This window comes from Cotesia glomerata, linkage group LG7 (genome assembly GCF_020080835.1).
Source record: "Cotesia glomerata isolate CgM1 linkage group LG7, MPM_Cglom_v2.3, whole genome shotgun sequence".
Taxonomy (NCBI): Eukaryota; Metazoa; Arthropoda; class Insecta; order Hymenoptera; family Braconidae; genus Cotesia; species Cotesia glomerata.
Window position 1 is genome coordinate 8,275,547 of NC_058164.1, and position 23,740 is coordinate 8,299,286.

The 23,740-nt window shown below is 30.7% G+C and overlaps 1 protein-coding gene across 2 annotated transcripts in view; it reads right to left on the reverse strand.

Annotated features, from left to right (window-relative positions):
• Nucleotides 1–1,577: 1,577 nt before the first annotated feature.
• LOC123268775 (homeobox protein 2) overlaps nucleotides 1,578–23,740 on the reverse strand; it is a 165,918-nt gene continuing 143,755 nt past the window's right edge. For both annotated transcript variants that reach the window (XM_044734132.1, XM_044734131.1), the window contains exons 6-13: nucleotides 16,554–16,829; nucleotides 15,639–15,830; nucleotides 15,308–15,542; nucleotides 13,710–13,919; nucleotides 12,345–12,447; nucleotides 10,006–10,276; nucleotides 8,436–8,614; nucleotides 1,578–6,202 (exon numbers count right to left, since the gene is read on the reverse strand). In XM_044734132.1, coding sequence (XP_044590067.1) covers nucleotides 3,688–6,202; nucleotides 8,436–8,614; nucleotides 10,006–10,276; nucleotides 12,345–12,447; nucleotides 13,710–13,919; nucleotides 15,308–15,542; nucleotides 15,639–15,830; nucleotides 16,554–16,829 — 3,981 coding nt within the window. In that variant the 3' untranslated portion in view covers nucleotides 1,578–3,687. The remainder of the gene's footprint in view (nucleotides 6,203–8,435; nucleotides 8,615–10,005; nucleotides 10,277–12,344; nucleotides 12,448–13,709; nucleotides 13,920–15,307; nucleotides 15,543–15,638; nucleotides 15,831–16,553; nucleotides 16,830–23,740) is intronic.

Sequence of the window (23,740 nt, forward strand, 5' to 3'; positions counted from 1 at the left end):
TTATATTACATCGTATAATTTAATAATATAATAATATATAAGATAATATAACATAATGATAATACCTTTGCACACCTACACCCCAAACCATTTATTTTATTTTTCCTTTTAATGCATTAAAATTAACTCACGCATTTTAAATATTTTTTTTTTATTTAACAATTTTATAAAGAGGAAAATTACGTGTATACAGATAGATGTATATAAGATTGTTATAGGATAAAATTCTGTGTAATATTATATAGCTGATTTTGTTCTTGTTTTGTTCAATACATTAGTGTTTAGTACTATTTATTAATTTTATATTAATACTAAATTAAATGGTTATTAAAATTTATAAATTATTAAAAATTACGTACGCTCGGCTCGGTGTATCTACAGAGCATATAAAAACTTTGTATCACAAAGTCGCAACTCCATAGCATGGACGTTTACATTTAATAATCATGATATTTATTTAAATTATTCGCATTGCTTTGCTTTTATTTCCTCTTTTTCTATTTTGATGAATTTTCCTATGATTTATTGATAAATAAAAAAATGTTTGCAGTTATAATAATATAACGTAAAGAGAGACCAATTTTTTTTCGTCGGACGTACTTCTGCAGTAATAAAAATTTGTAAAAAATAGTAGTTGTAGAATTTAAATTTGAGAAAATTTAAATTTTATACCGCAGCAATTCACAATATTTAACGTTTTTATGTATATGTACATGTACACAATAAGTTTATTTAATACATTACTCGATTTTTATTTTACTCGTCTTCTCTAAGTATAAACTCTATTTAATAATAATGTATATTTTTTGGCTGGCATTATTTTCGATAGAAAAATTTCCAAGTATGCTAATATAATTCGTGGATTTTGGTTGCGAGCCAAGTACATAATAAAATTATTACAAATATATTACCATTGATCTCTCTTTCTTTTTTTTTTTTTTTTAATTTCTATTTTTCTGTTTGTCCTTACAGATCGATAACTTACTGATCGGTAACTACTAACTGTTAATAAATTATGGTCGTTATTTTCATGGATTTTCAGCGAGTAGTAATTGGTGATTTGAGTCGTGTAAAAAATTTTTAAATTAAAGTTTTGTTTTTGCCAAAAAATGACTGCGTTATTTTAGATTCCGATTATTTCAATGGTTAAATTTAATTTTAATAAATTTTGGTCAAAATTTTTCTTTTTTACACAAAACGGAGTTTTTACAAAAGAAAAAAATTAAAAATTAGTTTTAAAAAATATGCAAAATTCAAAATTTCACTATTTTTCAATTTTTTTTCAGTTTATGTATTTAAGGTAGTTCTTTCCCAACCTATAGTTTATGCTACTGCTGTCTTTTTCATTTGCTAGCGTCGCCTCTCTTACGGGTTATTGCTCACTTACTTCCACGTATGACTTTATTTGTTTTCTTTACTAGTTTATCAATGATTTCTCAAAAACTATGTGGTAGAGAATTCCAGAATTTTTTAGGGTAATTATACGTGTATTAATATAATTAATATTAGTTTTTCGTGAAATTTTTAAAATTTCTTCAATACAAAAATAATAAAACTTCGCGGTTTTCTCTCTCTTTTCCCATACCGCCTATGTAAAAATGTCATTTTCAATTGCAATTATCTTTGGTTAGAAGTGGTAAATCGTCTCCAAATTTTAACAGCATGTTCATTATACATTTAATTACTCATATTATAACTTTGAAAGGTTTCTTGAAATTTTGCTTGCATGACCCAACTATCTTAAAATTTTTTTAAATTTTTAGAAGGATATTGTTTTCCGAGATATGAATTTTTGAATTTTAATAAGAATAAAAAACAGTAGGGGAGAGATGCTGCAATTGTAACGAGGGGCAATTATAACATTCAATAAAAAACTATCAAAAAAACTAAAAATTATTATTATTCTTTTTTTAACCTCTTCAAAATAGTAATTTATTGATTAGATCAAAGTTTCAGTTATTAATCTTGTTCCGATATCAAAATATTGAGAATTGTTGAAAATACACGTGAAAACTTTTGTTTGTACGCTTCACAATTTTTTTTAATAACAAATTTGTTTTCTAATGTTATGATGTGAGACTTGTATTAATACTTTAAGAGACATATCAAGAGTATTGTAAAATCGAATTTCATATCAATTTACTGATTTTTGTTATTGTAATTAATTAGATTTTTATTAACAGATCAGCGTGAGCGTCAATTGTAACACTTGAACGAGTAGCAATTGTAACACTGAGAGTCGTGTATGAAATCTGCGCAAACTGGATGCGCCACAAATCTACTCTGAGATGGTTTAGTTTGTGTAGTTTTGTAAATGTTTAATAATTTATATTAAAGATCCAAATAAATGATATACTATAAGTTTAAATACTTTACTTTAACAGTTAATGAAGTATAATAGTACGTATTAAGACTATATAATAAAAGCAATTTGATGAAAAATATCTATTTCGTTCTATGTTACAAATGCCCCTGCACTGGGTTACAATTGAAATCCATGTGCGCCGCCATCTTGGTCCCTGACTTTAGTTAAATAAATTAATTTTTTAATAAGTTAACATTGATTTTTTACTAATTAACTAAGTCAGTCACATTAAAGATACTATCAACCAACTTTCTGACAGTTTTTAAGTTTACTATCTTAAAAAAAACAAATGGAATAAAAAAAATGAAAATTTTTGTTACAATTGCAGCACTTCTCCCCTACTTTTAAGTTATAAATATCTTTTCAATCATATTTGTAGAACTATGTCTGTCACCTTGATGATTATGAAGTTACACAAACGAATGTCCATTTGACAGGAGTTAAATAAAGTTTGAAACTAATCCAATATCCAGAAACTAACAAGTTTCTTTTCCCCCAAGGAAGATCTTTTACCCGTCAATCCATACAGTTTAAAACTTGATCTTTTCACACCAAATAAATTATTAATCCGACCATAATCCAGATAATAACATAAAATATTATTTAGCTCTAAAAAATTCTTCAAAATTAATTAATTACTTCTTTTTTATTTATTAATTTGCATAAATTCTTAAATTTTTTCACGACCACCGATTTTCAAATCACCAACTTTAAATTTTGCAACGACGGAACCAAGAGCAAACATTTAAAAAATGACCGCTATACATTGACACAATATTGTATTGTAAACCTACCACCATTTTGTTCCAGATAAATCCACAGTAGTGTATTAGCTGGACGGATATCGCCAATAATATTTAACTTATTCATCAACATCATTTAAAAATTTACAAACATTGTACACCAGACTGTCCGTCTATCTCTCTCGTAGATAAAAGACATCTTAAGCGGTGGCACATCAATGATAACAACAAAAAGTATCAACTAATAGCAAACACAGATCACAGTGCCGGCGCTGAGCGATCATTGGTCTTTGTTTTCCGGAGTTTCACCGTCGCAAAGGCATTGGTGCTTCTGAAAGGACTTAACATTAATCTCAGGAGCGAGTCCCTTGAAAGTAAACGCAACGGTAAAAGCAATGCAAGTCTTAAACTAATAACAAAAATAAAGGTCTTATTCTAGCACTAACCAGCGCGTCTATTACATGATTCATAACAAGGATTATGGCTTCAAATAAAAAAATATAAATTCATACAAACAATTTAAAAATACGAATAATAAGGCAAACAAAATATAAAATATATCAAAAGAAAACAATCTCTTTACTTCTTCTTTTTCTTGCTACTGTTACTGTTATTGTTGTTGTTGTTATTATTATTATTGTTATTGGAAACATTCTTATTATTGTTATTATTACTGATATTATTGTTATTATTGATATTCTTGTTATTGTTATTATTAATAGAAGTATCAGCACCCCAGAGGTCATACCAAGGGCCGCAAGTGTTCTTTTCTCTTTCACGATCGCTGTCCCTTCTAAGCTTGGTCCTCGGCAGCAAAGTTTTCTCAGCCGTAATCTGGTGGTCTTTCTCCACAATACAGCTGTAAGTAGATTCCTCATCAGAGGCCTCTGTTTCAGTGAAATTTTGAATCAATCCGTCATCGTCTTCCCCGTACAAAGAGCCCTTGTGATTGCGATCGCTTTTCTTCATCCCCTGATCATTATTTTCTTTAAGTTCCGCGACTACCCGGTTCCTTTTGGCCTCCATACTGCGTTTTCTTTCGTTCTCCAGAATCGCTTTCCGCGAAATGCCTCTAAAGTAGGTCCTTTCTTCGCGGCCGGAGATTCTGTACTCGGATCTCTCAACAGCTTTCGGACGCTCAGCCGGTGTTGGAAAATCATTGTAATAATCAGATTTTTCTGGAACAATGTTCCTTTCTGCAGGTTTTGGGTCTTCGCGAACGTCGTTAGAATGCTCATTAGTAATAGTGTTATCACTGCTCCGAGATTCCTTGCTCGGGCTGCGCCTAGACCCTGAATTGGGACTGGATTTCCGTGACAAGTTTATCTCTTCTTCATTATTACTGCTTCCGTTATTGATATTTTCTGTTTTAGATTGCTCTCTTTTCAAAGTTTTAGGAATATCAACAAGAGACCGATGCTGCCAGAGCGCCATCCCTTCAAGAACCTCCGAATCTCTTCTAAATCTCCAAAAAGATTTGGTCCGCTTGATCAATTTGGGACTGTTGCTCATAATTTCCTTATCAAAAGACCTAGACTGCCCGACAATGTGCCCCAACGTCGTGTGAGGACGGTGACTAATCTTTTTGTCACTCTTCAAAGTGTTATTATTATTATCATTCCTCTCCGGACTATACCCAATCCTCTTCCTGGACACATTATCAACGTCACTTCTCGCATAAACTATCTTCTCCAGTACCTTATTTCGCTCTAGCTTAGTTTCAAAATTAGATTCATAACCGCGATCCTTTTCGACCAAAACTTCGGAACTCCCCGTAAATTTATCGACACCATAACCAGTAGTGCCATAAATCTCCTCTTTGTCAGAATGGCGTCTTTCCCTACGCGGTAGCGGTAACTCACGTGGCCGTTCAGGTGCATCCTCAAACGGCGGCTTAGGTCGTTCGAATCTGCGATTTGAATGCCGTTCGATATTTTTATTGCGGTCCGGATTCTTTTCGAAGGTTCTCTCACGTTCGTAATTCATCTGATTGTTCTTATTGTTATTATCGACATATCTTTCCCGTTCCCTTTCCCTATCTCTCTCCCTTTCCCTTTCTCTCTCCCTATCAAACCGCTGCACACGCGTATCACGTTCATATTTGTCATAATTAGCCCCGGATGATACCAATTTCTCATCACGTTCAAGACTTTTACGATAATCCTCTCGTCTGCGCTCGGTAAACTTAGAAGGGCTGTGCTCCCTTGCGTACTTCTGGGCTGTTTGCTCAAGTTTCTGGGCAATATGTTCTACCTTGCTGCCTACTTCTGGAATAGTTATTGTGCTCGTGCCCTCCGAGTCCGAATTAGATGAGACAGATTCGCTCTTGTCATTATCATCATTATTGTCATTACTGACATTGTTATTGTTATTGGAATTATGATTGTCATTGGAATACTTACTGCCTTCTTCGTGAGCTGCTAAATAATGGCGATCTTCATGCTTTCGGCGACGATGATTCTCGTAGTACTTCTTGTCTTCATAGTCTTCATTGTATGCCTCATCTTGGTTCATTTCTTGGTTGTTTTCTTCATCGGACTCATCAATTTCGATCTCGCGGCTCAATTCTTCTGGAGAAGAAGAACGACGTCCTTCAGCAGAGCGACGGTTAGATTGATCTCTCAGGCGGTGATCATTGCCATTCATGTAGCGATTGTTGCTGTTTCCAACGCTTGGTCGCTCAATACTGCCTCGTGACTGTGCATACTTGGATTTTCTGGGGTCGTTGCTCACCTTGTCGCGCTTGTCTTTAGCTTCGTATTCAGAATTGTATTCCTTGGAATGATGGGACTCGTAGTTGTCACTGGTCCGTCTGCTAGAGGGTCCGTACCTTCCGCTTGGTCCCTCGAGGTCTCTTTTGTCTAGCTCTTTTGACTCCGACCACAGGTCCATGGCTGTCCTGTACATCTGCCAGCTCTTTTCGTCCCTAGGGATCGTCTTCCATGAATCGTTCAGCCAATCTTTGCCCTTGTCATCGGGCTCGTTCTCCTCGCGGTGTCCTTGTTGTTTATGCAGCTTCTCCTGCTTATCCATCATCTGCATCGCTCGTTCAGCGGCCTCCAGACGCTCCCCACGGGTTTTTCTGCGGCGTTGTCTATGTTGATGTTTAGCGGATCAGGATAACGAGTTCACAGAGTAAAAGGAAAATAAACAAAATGAAATGAAAAAAAGAAAAATAAAATTTGGTTTTTATTGGAGTTTGGGAATTGGAATTGAATGGTTAATCTATTGGTACTGGTTGCGGTAATGAGGAATCATAAGATGTGTTTGCTTAAATAAATTTGGATCAGCTCATGCGAGAAAACGCGCACGAAGAGGAACAGAAGGGCCACCACCGGTGTACGTTTAATTCCATCGACCATGATAACGCATGCGGAATCTACAAAGAATACGAAAGAGAAAGAGCTAGTAGTTGTTGTTGTTGTTTTTGGGTTCGGAGGAGGAAAATAAAACCATCTAGTGTAAATTAGAGGGAGTCAAAAAAGCTGCCCTCGGCATCGGCCTTCGGAAAAACTCCAGTGCTAAAGATTTATCAACTTTATCATCGTTTTAGAAGGATTTATTTGAAATAGCTTTGAACATACTGAATGTTTAAGAGGAAATTTTTATAATTGCGATCTTTGTTAAATTCAAAATAAACTTTTTCATCAGTACACTGAAAAAAATTACTTGGCTCAAAGAAAATATTATTTTCAATTTTTTACTCTTGTTCTGAAATATTCAGTTTGGATCAATTTCAAAAACTTAAGAGCGAATCAAAAAAATAAAAATGTTTGTTATTCAAGAATTTTATGAATTAAAGAAAGCGTTGTACTATTTTCAAACAAAATAATTTATATTGCATGCCTTAAGCGTGAAGCGCGCAGGTATGCTCTACTCTCGCCTAAAAATCGTGATTTCGATTAAAATGTGATTTCCATAATTTAAACGAAAAAAATTATGGATAAAAAGCATATTGAAATAAATAATAGTAACTACAGAACACGTTAAAAAAATTTTCTTATCGATTAAATAAGATTTCTCAGAAAAAACTCGTTTTTCTCTCATTGTCTTAGTTTTTATAAGAATCTGAACGTCCAGTTTTGTGAAATGAAATAGTCTGTGATTTTCCAAAAGGATCAATTGTAAAAGCAAAAATATGTTAATATTAATGTCTTTTTTTAGTTCTCTGTAGGCCTCCAAAAATTTAATTGGTTACTTAAGATACTATTATGTACCTATATGCCAAGTTTCATCAAATTTTGAACGTCAATTCTAAAACCAGTTGTACTATCTTAATTCTTCATAAACAATTTTACAGTGTAATTTGTTACATAAAAGTTATTTTCTTCAGGATTCATGATAAGAAATTGAAATCAAACTTATGGGTAAAATATTCAAGATAAAAAAAAAGAAACCTTTTCTTTAGGAAATTTAGTGCTCTACGAAAAAGTAATCAATTATTTTGTATCTCTAACAGTTTACTCACAATTTTTATTTTAACCTTATACAGATTATTTATTCGTTATTTAGAATGAATTTAAGTAAAAAATTTGATTTTTTAAAAGTTTTTATTGGTACTTTGAATAAATAAACTTTTCTCTCGAGTAAAGAATATTTTTCTTGAGCCAACTAGTTTTTTTCAGTGCACAGGTGGAAAAAAAGTCGACAAGTGGTAATTTATTAAAAAGCGGGTTGTAAACTAAATAAAACTGCAACCAATTGAATCTACGGTAGGTACTTTAAAAACTCATGCAGCAAATAGTGGAAAAGGGAAAAAGTAAATAAAACTAAACACGAGGTTAAGATCGCTGGTACGGAATGTTTGCAAGGCACTTAATTTCGAATTGGCCGAGTCAGTGCACTTTCAATGAGAATTGAGAGTCGTATCGGATGGACCAGGGCCAGGAATAGTTCGAGTGGCACCACCCCGGCCCCTTTTCCTTGTATGCTTAGTCTGTTCCTCATAGAACGTAGACCGTCGAATGGAATAGCAGAGGAAGCCCAGCTCCACTTACCGCAGACTTCCTCGAACGATCTCGACGCATCAGCGGGATTAGCAATTGTACAAAGCTAAACCCAGCACTTAGGAGTCTGGTTTTCTAGTCTCTACTCTCTACTCTGGACTTTTGACTCTGGACTGGATGGAGTAGGATGTGGTATCAATGTATGGAATGGGCATAGTTTGAGGAAGCGATCTACGAGGGAATTGGCGCAGGTCGATAAGAGTAAAAGCACTCGGAGGTTGTCCGGAAGCCGAGCAAAGCGAGAATTGGGAGAAAAACTACTCAAGGGCAACAACTCTAAGTGAGCGATTTTTGGACAGAAATATTTTTTGGGAGCTTTACCTCATGGCCTCGTCGTCACTGTAATCGATGTCGGGCTGCACAGGTGGCTCGTTTGAAAATCCGCTGTCATTGCTGCTATGCAGAGAAGTCACCACTTGTGGGGGTGGCACGGGCGGCATCGGGGGCTGGACTCGTCGTCCGGCGGCTAATAGTGATGGCAAGGTTCCTGATGGACGGATCTGTTGAGACATTTCATCAATATTATAATTAAGATCCTTTCATTGCGTAGAAAAAATTTATGTCAGTCATTGGTGGATTATCGAGGTTTAAAGTCTTAGTTTTAATGTACTTTTTTGTCAGGAAATTTTTGTGATAGAGATTGAACATAAAGTGAATTGGTTGACTAGTTTGAAAATGACAGCTATAAGTCATTGTCAAAAAATCAGAAATTGATACTTTTATCGTTTCTTTCAAATTTTTTCAAATTTAAAGCTTATTTTAATTTCGTAAAATTTATTTAAATTTTGAGTTTCAATGTCAATTTTTTTGTAATTAATCAACATTATGCTGAAAGAAAAAATTTAATTGATTCAGAAAAAATAAATAAACAAAATAATTATTTTGAAGAATTAGATCTTGAATTGAGCAGAAAAATTCTTAAAGTAAAATTAAGGTATTACAGTATAATAGAATAATAATCTGAATAAAATTTTAGGAGCTACAGAGAGCCAATAAAAAGGTATTGAACTTTTAAAACTTTTGCGTTTAACATTGAGTTATGAAAAATTGCACTTTTTATTTTATGCTATGATATAAAGTTCATAATTGAGTTAAAGTTATTTAGTATCGAAATTTATGAAATTATCAAAAAAAATAATCCCTGATTTTTATTTATTAACATTACACCACACACACATACACACACACACACACACACACACACACACACACACACACACACACACACACACACACACACACACGTAATTTAAATTTCTGGTATTTTGTATCGCAAATAAAAATTGAGATAATAAGGAAAAATAATTTGCTTAATACTTAACATAATTGAAAGTACAAGTTCAGAGTGTGTAATAGTACTAATTAATGAAAAATTATTGAAAATTATCTCTGTCTCTAATATCTCTATTTCTTCAACGCAACGTTGCATATGCAAATGTACTAAATAAATTAAACGAAACTTTATATTTGACAATTGATACTTGCAGTGTCGACAAAAAGCATCAAGAAAATTTTAAGGAAGATAAAAGTTGTTTTGGAGCAAGAAGAAATTTTCTTGGCTCAAGAAATTTTCAATCTTCCTCAATATTTTCTTGGGTAACTAAAGGTACATTAAAGATCAAAAGAAGAATATATACATTGAAGATTGTTAGAAGACAAAGGGCGCAAAGAAAAAATGTGACAATAAAATTATAATAAAGTAGTACGGAATAAAGATTTATGAAGGCGATACAAATAAGATATGTTTGAAATCAGACAATTTAGATGAAAAAAGGGGTTTTCATTGGTGACATTATGACCCTCAGAATGTATGTAATTCAAAAGGAAGGACGTGATTGTAAAAACGGAGGGTGTGAATAAAAGAAAGAATTGCCGAGTAGAGGGTTCTTACTGATTTTGGCTGACGTCCTGTAGGGGTGGCAACGCTGTGAGAACTATGGCTCTTGGGTACATTTGTAGGAGTACTTGTGTTTGTGTTTGAGTTTCCGATGTTGTTGTTGTTGCTGCTGTTGCTGTTGCTTGAGGGATTTCCGCTCCCTATCCCTATTCCGCCGTTGCTGAGATCGTCGATTGTGGGTGGCGGCCGAGACGGCGGCGGCTTGCAGGGTGGCATCGCCCTTGGTTCCGGTGACCGACCGTTATTTGCTGCGTGACTCGGAGATCTAAAAAACATATTGTTGGTAATGATATGATAGAATAGGATAGGATACTCTGCGCTATACGCTCTACACTATTTCTTCCGTTCCTTAAATAGATAAGCATCGAGGTGTCTGGATAACTGTTTTGCATGCTTTAAAGAGCATATGCTGTCAGGCAATTTATAAATTCACGCATCGGTTTTCATTATTTGTAGGGATACCTTTCAGGGTGTGTTGCATCTATTTATTTATCTTGTTATTTATTGACTGAAATTATAGGTTTCAATGCAAATTCAATTTAGGTAAGTGCAATAGAAGTTGTTTTTTAATTATGAAATGGTTTTTTTTGAGATAGTTATTTGTAAAATAATGCATTTATGAGCTTATAAGAAATTTCTGTAACCTTAATAGACTTAAAGGGGAATTTTTCTATAAAATGTAGTAAAATTTAGCAGGCAAATTTGGAAAGTTCTTACTTATTTAAAGGAAAAATATTAATTGAAATTTCTACAATTTTAATAAAATTCATTGAAACCGTTGTGGATTTAAACTCTCAAAATTATTTAATTCTATTTTTCTCTATAGTAATATTTCTTAAATTTTTAAATAAATTATTCTTTTAATTCAATATTTTTCTTAATTTAAGCAAAACTTTAATTTATTAATTTTTTCAATTTTATTTATTTTTATTAATTATATGTAATATTTTCTTTGATTTCTTACTTTTCGCTTATAAAAAATTGTTATAATAATTAATGAAAATTTTGTGATACTAAAATTGAGAGACATCTGATAATTTTTAGAATTTTTTCAACAACTAAATTTTCACAAGAAAAATTTATTTAAAAAATTCTATCTTTAGAATTTCTAAACAATTATAAATGCAATTTTCTAAGTTTCATAACATTTTTATTTGTTTTTTTCTAAACTTTCTATATAATTATTCCCAAAGATGAATAGTCCCATAGTTTCTTTTTAAATTATTGAGTATTGAATCCAAAAGATCTTTGAAATTAACTGCATTTTTTATGAATTAAAGTTTTATAATTATTTATTTAATAAAAATATGAATTTTTAGAAAATACTTATTTTATAAATTTTCAAGAATTAGTCCCTATACAGATTATACTGTTTTTTTTAATCACAAATCATATTTTCTATTTTACATTTAAAAAACTAATAACTGTAAAACTTTCTATATGATACTATTTTCACAACATAACAATAAAAATAAATAAAATATAGACTTTCATTTTAATTATTTTAAAAAAATAATTAAAATTCGTCACACAAAGCTAAGAACACTTCTTATCTACATAGTAAGTAATTACAATAATTAAATTCTCGAAACATTTCAATATCTCACACTTAGAAAAAAAGTGTTTTCACGCAACTATTAGACTACTATACATCGTGCGTGTCCCGATCAAATAAACTCTATCCCCCAATATTTATAAAAATCAATGCAATAAAAACCTCAACACGTCCCAAAGCGATTAAGAGAGGAGTTAATTGACTAATGAAGCTTCAAAGGACATTTCCCAGAGCAATTGCATACCAGGAACTTAGTTAATGCCACTGGCAATCCAAGCAATCGGACAGTGACAGTAGACAAGGGTTGAATGATATTACCAGTAATGTGCCCAGTCGTGTCAGCTTAAATTAACTTGATCGTTATGGACGCACGTGCCAAATGAACAACCTACGGTCTAGGGTTAACACACCTCGAACTCGCTCCATAAACAAAATTTATTCACTTGATACTAGTGCTCACATGAGTAGAGTCCTTTCGATTCCGAAATATATCACCGGTATCGCGTGGTTCATTTAAATGCTACACCCTTTCCACCCTACCTACAAAACTCTACCTTATTATCGAGGATAGACTCCCGCTCATGATCGATTATCCTCTGATAGCCTTCGGCTCGCAACCTGCCCAACCCGTCCACCGTCCACATACCATTATCCTCGAGTGCGAGCAGTAATAGGTGTACAACTGCTATACTATCAGCTTAACAACTATTGATAGCTTTCGTCTATATACCGGTTTATTAAACATTAAACTCAAAACTATTCATAAACTCAAACTCACCCCAAACTATCGTCGATTATAATTTCAGTGTAAGCCAGCGGAAACCAGCCAGAGCTTTGAGTACGGAGATTCTCACCGAATTGCCAACCTTTTTGACGATCACCTAGAATTATCAGATTTTTTTATCGATTATTTTATTTTTTTTTTGCAGAAAAATAATGAAAAAAAAATTTTGATATGGATTCCTCAAGTAGTTATCTCATATAAAAAATTTTTTTGTATTGTGTTATTAATACTTGTTAATAATATTTTAATCATTGGAGTTTTGATATAAAATATTGTAAAATCTATGGAACCGAACTTTATTTTCATTTTTTTTTTATTATACATTATTTATCATGACTTAAATGGTGAAAGGGTGTATTGAAATATTAGATAGGGTTTTGTATAAAAAAAATGTTTAAAATATTTTTAAATTATAAGAGTCAAAAGGGCACTCGATAAATAGAGATAGATCAAGAATATATTGAAGCATATAAAAATAAACTGTAAAGAGACGAGACAAATGGATTAAGGCAAAATGAAATGACACAAAACACTACATTCGCTCTTTTGACTTAAGATCACAAAGTTTTTAAATTTATAGAACCATAGGTTTTTTTCGCTTCAAAAAATTCAGTAAGCTTAAAATATGTTTGCAAAGCGATTGGAAAAAAGAATTTGTTTAAATGCCCTTTTGGCGTTTGGAACGCAATATATTACAATTATATTTTAATTTACTACAATTGATCACAAGATTTAATAAAGATATACAGACTTAACATCAGTGTATGTTCGATTTATTTTTAGACAAAATAACGTACCATTGAAAGTCTTTATAAAAAAAATCTATTGATAGTTTTTTTTTGTTTTTCCTTCCATTTTTTTCAATGATTAAAGTAATTTATGTATATTTGCATTTTGCTATTTTTTTTTTCGAATATTACATATCATTAGATGAAAAAAATCAATTGGCGTGGATCAATTGTCCGCGGATCAATTGTCCGCGGATCAATTGGCTTGTAACCAAAAAAATCATATTAGTTGCGACAGCTGAATACTCAGTAATCAATCAATCATAATACAAAGTTTATTGAAAGCTTTAATTGAAAAAGAAAAATTACTTTACTAGTTTTTGAAGTAACGAGCGATTCCCAAAACTATTACTAACCGAAAACTTTTGAAAGTTTAGACAAAAATTATCAAAGTTTGTTCTCTTTTTTTCCAGTTACTAAAAAAATGTTTAAAAAAAATAACTTTAATTATGAAATAACTCTGCAAACTTTCTTTTACAAACAAAAAAAAAATGAGTTAAAGTTTTCCATAAATTTAAATAAAAAAATAATGAGCTGTTTACGTTATGAACGAATTAATGAATATACTAACCCATTAGAGCAATCAGATCGCCTTCAAGAAAGCTCAGCTGATTTTCCCCAGAACTCAAGTAAGCAAAAAGTGCACGTGCTAATGAAGCTTCACCCCATACGCCTGAATTAACACCAGTTCCAGATCCACCCCCACCGCTAGTGCTACCCACCACGCTGTTTCTCGATGTCGGAGCCATTGATCTAGGTCGCGGTGGAGTTTCTGGTATATCTGTAAAAATATTCTTGTTTACTTACTCGAAAAATTGATTAAAATAGAACCAATCGTTGAATAAATATTGAATTTTTTGTTTTACTGAAAACTATTTTTAAACATTTCCATTGTTCAATATTATTTTTCGGACTTCCGATCAAAATTTTTTTTGCAATATAGAGGTATCGGAAATTTAGCCTCAAAATACGTTCTAATTATTGAAGTTGAAAGCTATTAAACTTTGAAAAAGTTTTTGCGATATTCAAAAACTTCAAAAGATAGCGTCAAAAAATTCCGTAAAAAATTTTCTTGATATATCCATATATATTTTTTAATATGTCCTGATGTGTCTTGATAAGTCTATATCAGTTCTTCTATATTCACACATGCCCACATATAATTTTTCGTCCAAAAATAGTGTTGAAAAACTCTGACAGTGGGTGCATAATCATTTTTTTAATAATCTCACTAAATTATTGGTAATAAAAGATAATTGTCCATGTTATTCTTCATGAAATAAATAAATCGAATTAATAAAAAATAAGGTAAGTATGAATGAAGCCAGTGAGTTAGGAATCACTAATTTGTAAAATTGATAAATTATATGTAATCAATGTATAATTAACAATTGCTATGTAAATATGATATCAATGAATAAATTATGAAATGAAAAAATGGAAAAAAATTTTCAAATTCTCTAAAGAGTTTATCTGACATTGATTATTAGATTAATAAATTACTAAACCAATTTTCTAGAAAATTACCCATTTTTAGAAAAAATAAAAAATTTAAAAATAATAATAAATTATATTTTTATTTTCATATATAGTTTGATATATCCATATTTGACCAGAAAATATTTTCACAAAACATTGTTTTCAAGTATTGTTGATTCATGAAACTCCCTAATATTTATATTTATATACATACAAATTTGGTAATCTAACGAGTCTGCAATACCACTTGAAGAATGGTTTACTATTCGATTCTGGTGTATTATATATCTGGTACTCGATGTACAATTGCAATCGAATATGCATCGGTTAGTCGGATATTTTGGAATCCCTATCATAGCATATTGATGTACGTTACTTTTTATTATAAATGTATGAATGAATGTATGTATGTATGTGCATACAATCGCTCCAAGCATGTTTCAACAATTTGAGTAGGTATCAATGTATCTCTCATAAATTTGAAATTAATTTGCTCCAGTTGGATGCCAAATACTTGACATAAGAATGGTATGTATCGGGTGTGTTCGAAGAGATTTATGCTGTTGTGTGAATTGTTGAATGTTGAATGTGCGGGTACACAGAAGGAGGAAGAGTGATAAATGAGAAGAAAAGGATGAGGATGAGGAAGTTGAGAACCTAGTTGATGCATAAATCTGTAAGATTAATTACCTGGTTCAAGCGACAAGCTTGAGGCATGGAGATTAGCTTCTGACCTTGCCCTTGATAGCGCCGAAGAGAGATGAGAGGGCGCTCCGGCGTGTAAAGAAGAGGGCGGGTGGCTAGGTGGTGGACCAAGACGAAGTTCCAGGCAGGAACTGTCCATACTTCTTGTTTTTCTCAGCTGGGAACTCATGGTCAGTTCAGAACCCCCGTTTTCCTCGTCCTCGGGCCAGAAAGACACTTGCTGCAGAAGTACCGAGGATTAATAGGGAGATAGTTTTTGTTGTTAGTTACTGTTTATTTTTCGAAAGTGTAAGAGGGAAAGTTCTGATTCACTTACACGAAGTCGAGATGCAAACATGTCTTCCACGGATTGAGGCAAATATTCACGAGTGTTTGCAACTTCACGCCATTCGTCCACGGAAGGATGTAGAGCTGCCAAGGCAACTTCGTGAAAGCTCGCGTAGTGTTTGGCTAGTGAACATTGTCGCTCCAGGACGAACCCGTATCTTCTGCGTTCTTGGGTCATTGCCTGAAACATTTAAGTTTTAGTTAGTTATTTGTTGAAAAAAAAAAAAAAAAAAAAAAAAAAAAAAAAAACTGTTATTTACAAGTGGAGCTTGACCTATTTTTAGCTGTAAGAATAATTGAAGAATTGACTTATATTATATTTTTTTTTGTAAACATCCAAAATAGAATAAAATAAAATTGACGGCGCACCACTTCTTAGAATTTTATCAAATACGTAAAATTGTAAACATCCAATGTTATTCAATCTATTCACCGAAAATTGTAAAAATTTGAAAAAATTTTTCAATAGTTTTACTTTCAATTCACGAAAAAAAAAAATTAAAATTAAAAAAAAAATAACCTACTAAATTTTTTATCAAAAGCCGAAATTTTATTTAGAAACTCTTTAAATCTAAAAATCTCCATAAAATTCAATTCTTTGAAAATCAAAATAGTTTTTATCTTCCATCTGACGAAAATAAAAACATTTTGAAAAGAAAAAAAAATGTATCTCCATTTTTTATGGCTGAAAATAAGTGGAGGCCGATTTCTTAATAAACAATTGTCAACAAATACCTAATACTTCAATACTTAAATTTACTAACTAATACATTCATCGATTTCTCGTGTGATGAAGAATTAACTTTTTGGTCATAATGATAATTTTTTAATTGTTATAAGCAACTTACTTTCGTTGAGAATAGAAATAATCAGAAAATTAAAATAATAAAAAAAAAAAACTTACATTTTTAAGACTTTGCTCACAAAAAGCATCGAGTTTAGATTTTTCTTCCTCAAGAATCTGCATGTTCTTTAATTCTTTATCCATGGCTAATCCGCTCTTACTCGCTCCACGTGATTTTTTCCTTTGTTTTTTCATAGTCGCCGCGGCTTTGCTGTAAGTTTCGGACCTCGTTTTATGCTGTTGAAGAAATTTTTTCTGCTCACTCTGCACAACTTTCGTGTCTTTTTCCAGGTTCGTTTCCAGGGGTACTAGCAAGTCTACGTAGAACGCTTTTAGCTAAGAACAAAAAATATGTTCATTTGATATAATTGAAAAAATTTCTCATTGGAATCTTAATTAAAACGTCACCGATAATTACATCTGGAAATAATTAAACTAGAAAAGTTGATTCAAAAGAACTTTTTTTTTTTATTTTATTATCAGTGATTAAATATATGCGAGCGTCGTTATTAAACTGATGAATTCAAACTGGGTGGAGGAGAAATTCAAGTTAACCCGATTCCTCGCCTAATTAGCGAAAAAACTCAGTTGATCAAAAATTTAAGGAGTTTTTTAATTTTATTTTAAATATTCATGACTTTTAATCCTCTGCAAGAACATTATCCGTTTTTTTTTTTTTTTTTTTACGATAAATCAATAGAAAGTTTTTAAGTAATTGAAGTTTTTTAGTAACAAAAATAATGTTAATATTTGACAAAATTAGAATTTTTATTCAAATGTTATTTGTTATATTTCGTTAATTATTTAAGGACATTATCTGTTTGATATGAATAAAAATTGATTATGTTTTCTATGAGCAAAATAAAAAAAAAATTAAATAATCATGTGACTTTCAAAACGATTTTGCATTGATAAAAAAATTTAACTTGTTTCAAGAAAAAAAATCTTTAATCAAGAACATCATTTTAAAGATTTTGATCATCTCAAATCAAGCAGAAAAATTCTTAAATCAAATAAAATTCACTTTAACCAAGAGCAAATTTTTTGTTCAAAAATTTTTTAACTCGTTTTATTTTTTTTTTTTTTTTTTTTTTTTTTTTTTTTTTTTTTTTTTTTTTCATGCGTAATTATTGATCTTAAATACTAAATATACTTGAAATACAATACAAATTAGTAATTAAATTAAACTGGGCAAAAATTTTTTGACTACAGTTAAATAAGTCCTAAAAATTATTACGGTTTTAAGAAATGTTTAATTTTTGTTTATGGTAAAAAGATTATTTTTTGTTTTTATTTAAAAAAAAATGTTTGAATTATAATCAACATGAAAATTTATTAAGTAAGCTGGATACGCTTTATTTCACAAAAATAATTACTTAGCTAGGCCTTTATAACCCGCCCGTAGTTTATGTTAAATGAACTCCACTAATTTCATTTGTTTTTACCTAAAAATAACAGTTTTAAAAAAATTATTATGAAAAAAAAGTTTTATCTCTAAAAATTTGATGAGGTTTTAAAAAAATAGTAACTCAAAATAAATGTGTAATTAAACCAAGGATTGTATATGAATGAGTTTTCTTTATCGGAAATAGTAATTTACTTTTTTGTATTCTCTCATGTGTAATATTATAAAATAACCATAAAAAAATGCAACTACCCAAAGAGAAATTTAAAAGTTGAAATAAAAGAGAGAACAAAATAAAATAGTATAAAAATTGGGAATAGAAGAGATTCAACAGAGTACATGAAATAGATGGTAAAAGTTAAACTTTTTTCACTAAAAAAAAACTACAAATAGTACAGAGGTTTTTCGTATTGGTAAATTTATATATCTTTCATACGCACGCGCCACAGTGGTAGTACGAAAAATCTCATTGCTCTTCGTTTGGGTTGTTTGAATTTTTTATACCTGGGTGAGTGTCCATTGGTCATTCTCTTTTCGGTTTAATGAACATTGATTACCGGTAAAAATATTTTATCGAAAAATAAACAAAACTGCGTAACTTTTTTGCGTTTAATTGGAAACATTTAGCAGCGTGTCGGCACGTGGGAGCAAAAACTCTACTAATGCTAGGATAAATATTTTATTATTTCATTTTAATTTTTATTTTTATTTATTCAACGCTTATTCTCGGAGGAGGTAATGACAAGTGTGTATCGAGAGAAAAATATTATTTAAATAGAGAGGAAAAAATTTAAAGCCGGCTTTCGCTTCATTGAAGCACAATAACGAGGGGAATCGAACGTTCTGCTATGTACAATGTAGATTCAAAATCAGAAAAGTTTTCGTACCTATAACCGACTTCTTGGATTTAAAAATACAAGTCTCCAGTTTTTTATTTTTCCGTACTGTTAAGAGAGTGGAAAATGTCTGAAATTGGTTGAATGAACCATTTTTTCCTCGAGGTTAGTTAGTTAAGCTTATACTTGCAAAAAAAAATAGAGATGAGAAGAGAAGACTACAATGGAGTGAAATAAAATAAAATTGCTAAAAGAAGAAAGTGAGAAGGAAGTAAACGAATAGAATATACGCTCATTGCGCTGGATAAAGCGCTAAAAATCTCGTTGAGTCACGGAACTTTTGCAGCGGCGAAACGCCTCTGGGGACTGTGTGCAAGCACAAGATGGCTAAGATAAAATGGCCGTACAAACATGTTCCACTGTGTAAATTCAAACAGATGAAAACTACGGTCTTTTATTCGCATCTAAACTCCGCTACTTTTTTCACGGGACTACTATTCAATCACTTACTTTTATTGTTAGTTTCAAGTGCCTGCTACAGATAGAATGTCTATTTTTTTAACTTGGTTAGACAAGTGTTTTACAAGTCATTACTTTTGTTTTTGATTATAAAATTTGGTAATTAATTAGAAGCAATATAATGGATAAAAAAATTTTAGCTGCTTTGCGATTTTGCACACTGATAGAAAAAATTTTTAATATTTAATAAACTGTTAATAAATTATTCTTCAATATTAGATTGATAATTAACAAACCATTTTTTAAATAAATATTTGATTAGATCCTTCACTGATAGAAGGATTTGTTTATAGTTAAAAAGATTTGTTAATATTTAACCAATCATTTATTAGAAGCCATTTGTTAGTCCTTAACAAATATTTCTTAGTATTTACAAAGATTTATTAATATTTAATAAATGAATATCAGATTTATTAAATACAAACAAATCATTTTAAATACTAAAAAATATTTGTTTAATACTAAAAAGTGGTCTCTAATAAATGATTTGTTAACTTTTAACAAATATTATTTAATACAAATAAATCCTTCTATCAGTGTTGAATAAAAAGTGACCATAAAAATTCTACTTTAACACTTTCTATAACTCATGACTTGAATAGATAAACAATTCCATTAGATCAGGTAGACTAATACTTTTCTTATTAAGAAATAAATAAAATTAAATAAAATAATCAAGAATTGTTTTTTTTTTTTAACTAAAAATTATTAGTGAATCGTATTTTTATTATAAAAGGTTATGACACTATTTCTTATGAACGTTCTTCATTTCGCACTGTGAAATAGACACATTTCCCACAAAAAAATCCATTAATTGTCAACAAATATTTGCTACCTGTTACTGAATACACTTTTAATCAATAAATTAAAAGTTAGTAACAATTATAATTATTTAATAAATAGATAAGTTGTTTCAAGACAAATAAATTTATTGATAGCTAAAAAAATTTTCTATTGCTTGGTAGTCAAAAATTTTTTAAACGAACATTGCAATTGCACTTGAAAAATTTGCTGGATATTTTTGTGCTGACAAAATATTGAAGATATGACAAAAAAAACGAATTGTTTCAATATTTTAAAAGCGACAAATAGTCGAAAACAAAAATGTTCGTAAAAAATTTTAAATAAAAAGTAAAAAAATAAAAATTTTAACTTTTTCTTCAAGACAAGCCTGAATTTTTTAATGAAAATTTTCTTAAATATTCTCTTACACGAAACATTCTAAGATATGTATCTTTTCTTTTATTGTCAGCCATATTAATAATAATAATAAAAAATAATTATCAGCTACCTAAAACGTAAAAGAGCACGGGCGCAGATAATCATACTAATTAGCCTTTTCTTTTTAAAGGGGCTAATTTTCCCCCTAATCTTCAATCAGCCTTATCTTAATGACCGACATCATCCCCAATGTCTCCAACTCCAACACAAATAAATTTTTCATTAATTATTATTTTATCTAAAAACAACACTACCGAGAATATTGATAAATGATAACGAAAAAGGTTTGAGAATATGAAAAACAAATACATTGATAAGATTTCGTTGCATTTTAACGTGCATTGATTATAATCTCTTATTATATTCAAAAAGATGTATATATGTCTTTGAAATAGCACTTATTCTGAGCACAAGCTCATTGCAACATTCTACCCAGTTGTTACGTATTAAACTTGTAACCTCGCCGAGCCGAAGGCAACTTTTAATCCGATCAACGTCTCGACTACTTCCTCATCCTCATTCTCATCCCGCTCCGTCTTACCTGAGGGGACACTTCACAAAGACTTATACACGATAAAATACATTTGGCTTCACATCTGTGTAGGGCGTAACGTACATACACAACACTTAAACTTTTTCAGAAACTTATTCTTTTCTATACTATTATCATATTAAATAAAATTAAATTTACCTTTATAATATGTCTATCTATATATGTATATTGTTTCATTTTATACCTATGAAAAAAGTGGCACATAAAACTTGTATCAGTTAAAAAAAAAATTAATTATAGTATAAGAACTTCGTACTTAGATGTTTTCCGAATTAAAATCTAGATTTTGAATTACTTCTATCTGGTACTCCGAGTGATGGGAGTGAATGAGGAGTAAAACTCAATCCGAATTTTTAGACTATATACAATCAGATCCCTACTAGTAGAAATGCAATCAAGTATCTGGCCAGTAACTGGTTAATTTAACTAGACTAAAGCTAGGACCTGGCTAGTATAATATCCAGTAACTGTCTAGTTACTGGCCAGTTTTACTAGACATCAATCGACAATTAAATGTCGATAATTTTGTTACAATTCAAAATTATAGTAATAATAATAGTAAAAATAGTAGTAATTAATAAACGGAATAATTATAAAATTTTTAATAATTTATCTCGATGACAGTCTGGAGTATTTGTTTTGATTGATACCCACAACAGTAATTTGGTTATTATGTTGATTATTTTTTTAATTTATCTATTTTTTAAAATATATAACAGATTATTTTTATATTGAAATACACAATTGTTTTTAATTATTTACACTGTTTCTAAATATTTACTAAAGATACCTTAACTTACAGGTTAAAGTGAAAAAATAGACAAACACGCACTAGTATAAGTAGAACATCGGTGTGACCAATGTTTACGATTTAGTTGTAAGTGGCGTAATTTCTAGTTTTTTCCTAGTTTCGCTAGCCAGTTACTAGATTTAATTGCTGGCCAGTTACTAGATATGATCGCTAGTCAGATACTAGATTTAATTGAGTCAAGAATTGATCATTTCTACTAGGGATAACGAATAAATGATCAAAAACCATTTTAATTTTTTTTAGTAATTATAATGCTTTTTTGATACATTATTCATCGTAAGCTCGTATTTGTTTCAAAATATGAATTTAAGGGTAAAATTCTTCATAAGACAAAATCAATTTTGATCTTGTATGGGAGATTAGATTTTCCACAAAATAAAAGCACAAAAAATAACACTGTAGATGAATATGTCAAAATACTTTTTAATCCACATTTTCATGTGTTACTTTTGTTGCGCCGTAATAATCTAAAAAGTGTATTAACATAACTCCTCTAAAACATTATTTTTCTCATATTTTTTAATATTTATTTAGAGGTTTACTTTCATCTAGACACCGGCGCTAGAGAAATCCGTTAGAAGTGTATGCAGAAAGGATTATAAAGAAGAGATAATAATAACAATGAGGCAAGAAGAAACAAAGTGAAAAGCATCTCAGCATCTCCGTTGATACGTCAAGTATAAAGAAGCTGCAATAGAGTTTGAGCTGGAGTGAGTTCGCGTTGGGGTGGAATTGGAATGCTGAGATATGGTTTCCACGGATGCTTCAGACAAGAAATGCTTGTCGATTTCAGATTATTGAGAATACTACATCATTCCGGTGATAGCTTTCGTAAACTACATCTGACTTTATTCCCACTTTCTTCGGTGTACACGCTGATATTACTATCAGTACTTATGGTGCTTGCTATAATTTATTTGGGAGCAAATAATAAAAAAAAATCTAAGTTCAACTCTGGGATAGGATACAGTATTTTTATTGTTTGATGGTATCAAGCAGTACGTGACAGTGAAATCGGTTAAATTGAGTAGAAAAGCTTTTACGGGAAAATATATCTCACGAAAATTTCTTTTTTGGTTCAGTGATACCTTCCTTTATTGTCACGTTTATACTACGCGAGATTTATTGAAATTTAGCTTGTTTTTTTTTTTTCTTTTCGTAGCACTCCCCCTCTCAAACTAGTCTAAAGCAGGCTAAGAAAGTGTGTTCAAATTTCATTTAACAAGACTATTGTATTAAAGATTACCTTTCATTTTTACAATAAGTTTTTGATACTAGATACTCTGTCGTAAAAAAAAAAAAAAAAATGTTATGAGTAGGGCACTAAAAAAATTACTTGATTAAAAAAAAATATTATTTTTGAAATTCCACTCTTAATTAATGATATTCAGTTTGAATTAGTTAAAAAAATGGACTCGCGTATCAAGAAAATAAATTTCAAGGATAAAAAGAAAAATTTTACCATTTAAGAATTTAACAAAGCGCTTACATAGTATTTTCACACAATGTAACCTATATTTTACTTAAAAATTTGATGAAAATTTGGAACTCAAATTCTGACCAAAATATAGTAGTTATGAAAAATTTATAAAATACTTTATTTGTAGGGAATTTAATTTTCCTTAACCCTTCAGTGTTCAGCCTTGAATTCCCACTCTAAATTTGAGTCATGTGTCTTTTTTTTTTAAGTGAGAAAGCTATAGTCTTTTTCCTAGAGAGGGAGCTAGAAAAATAGTAGAAAGGAACGCATGGACACACTACTACAACTAAACCGTCTCTCATACAACCGCATAACATACTGTGATTGGCTCTCTCCCCTAACAGCTCACACCGAGATTCTTTGCGATTTCAGAACATTAAAGGGTTAAGAAAGGTCTTTATCAATTTTCTTGTATCTTTGAT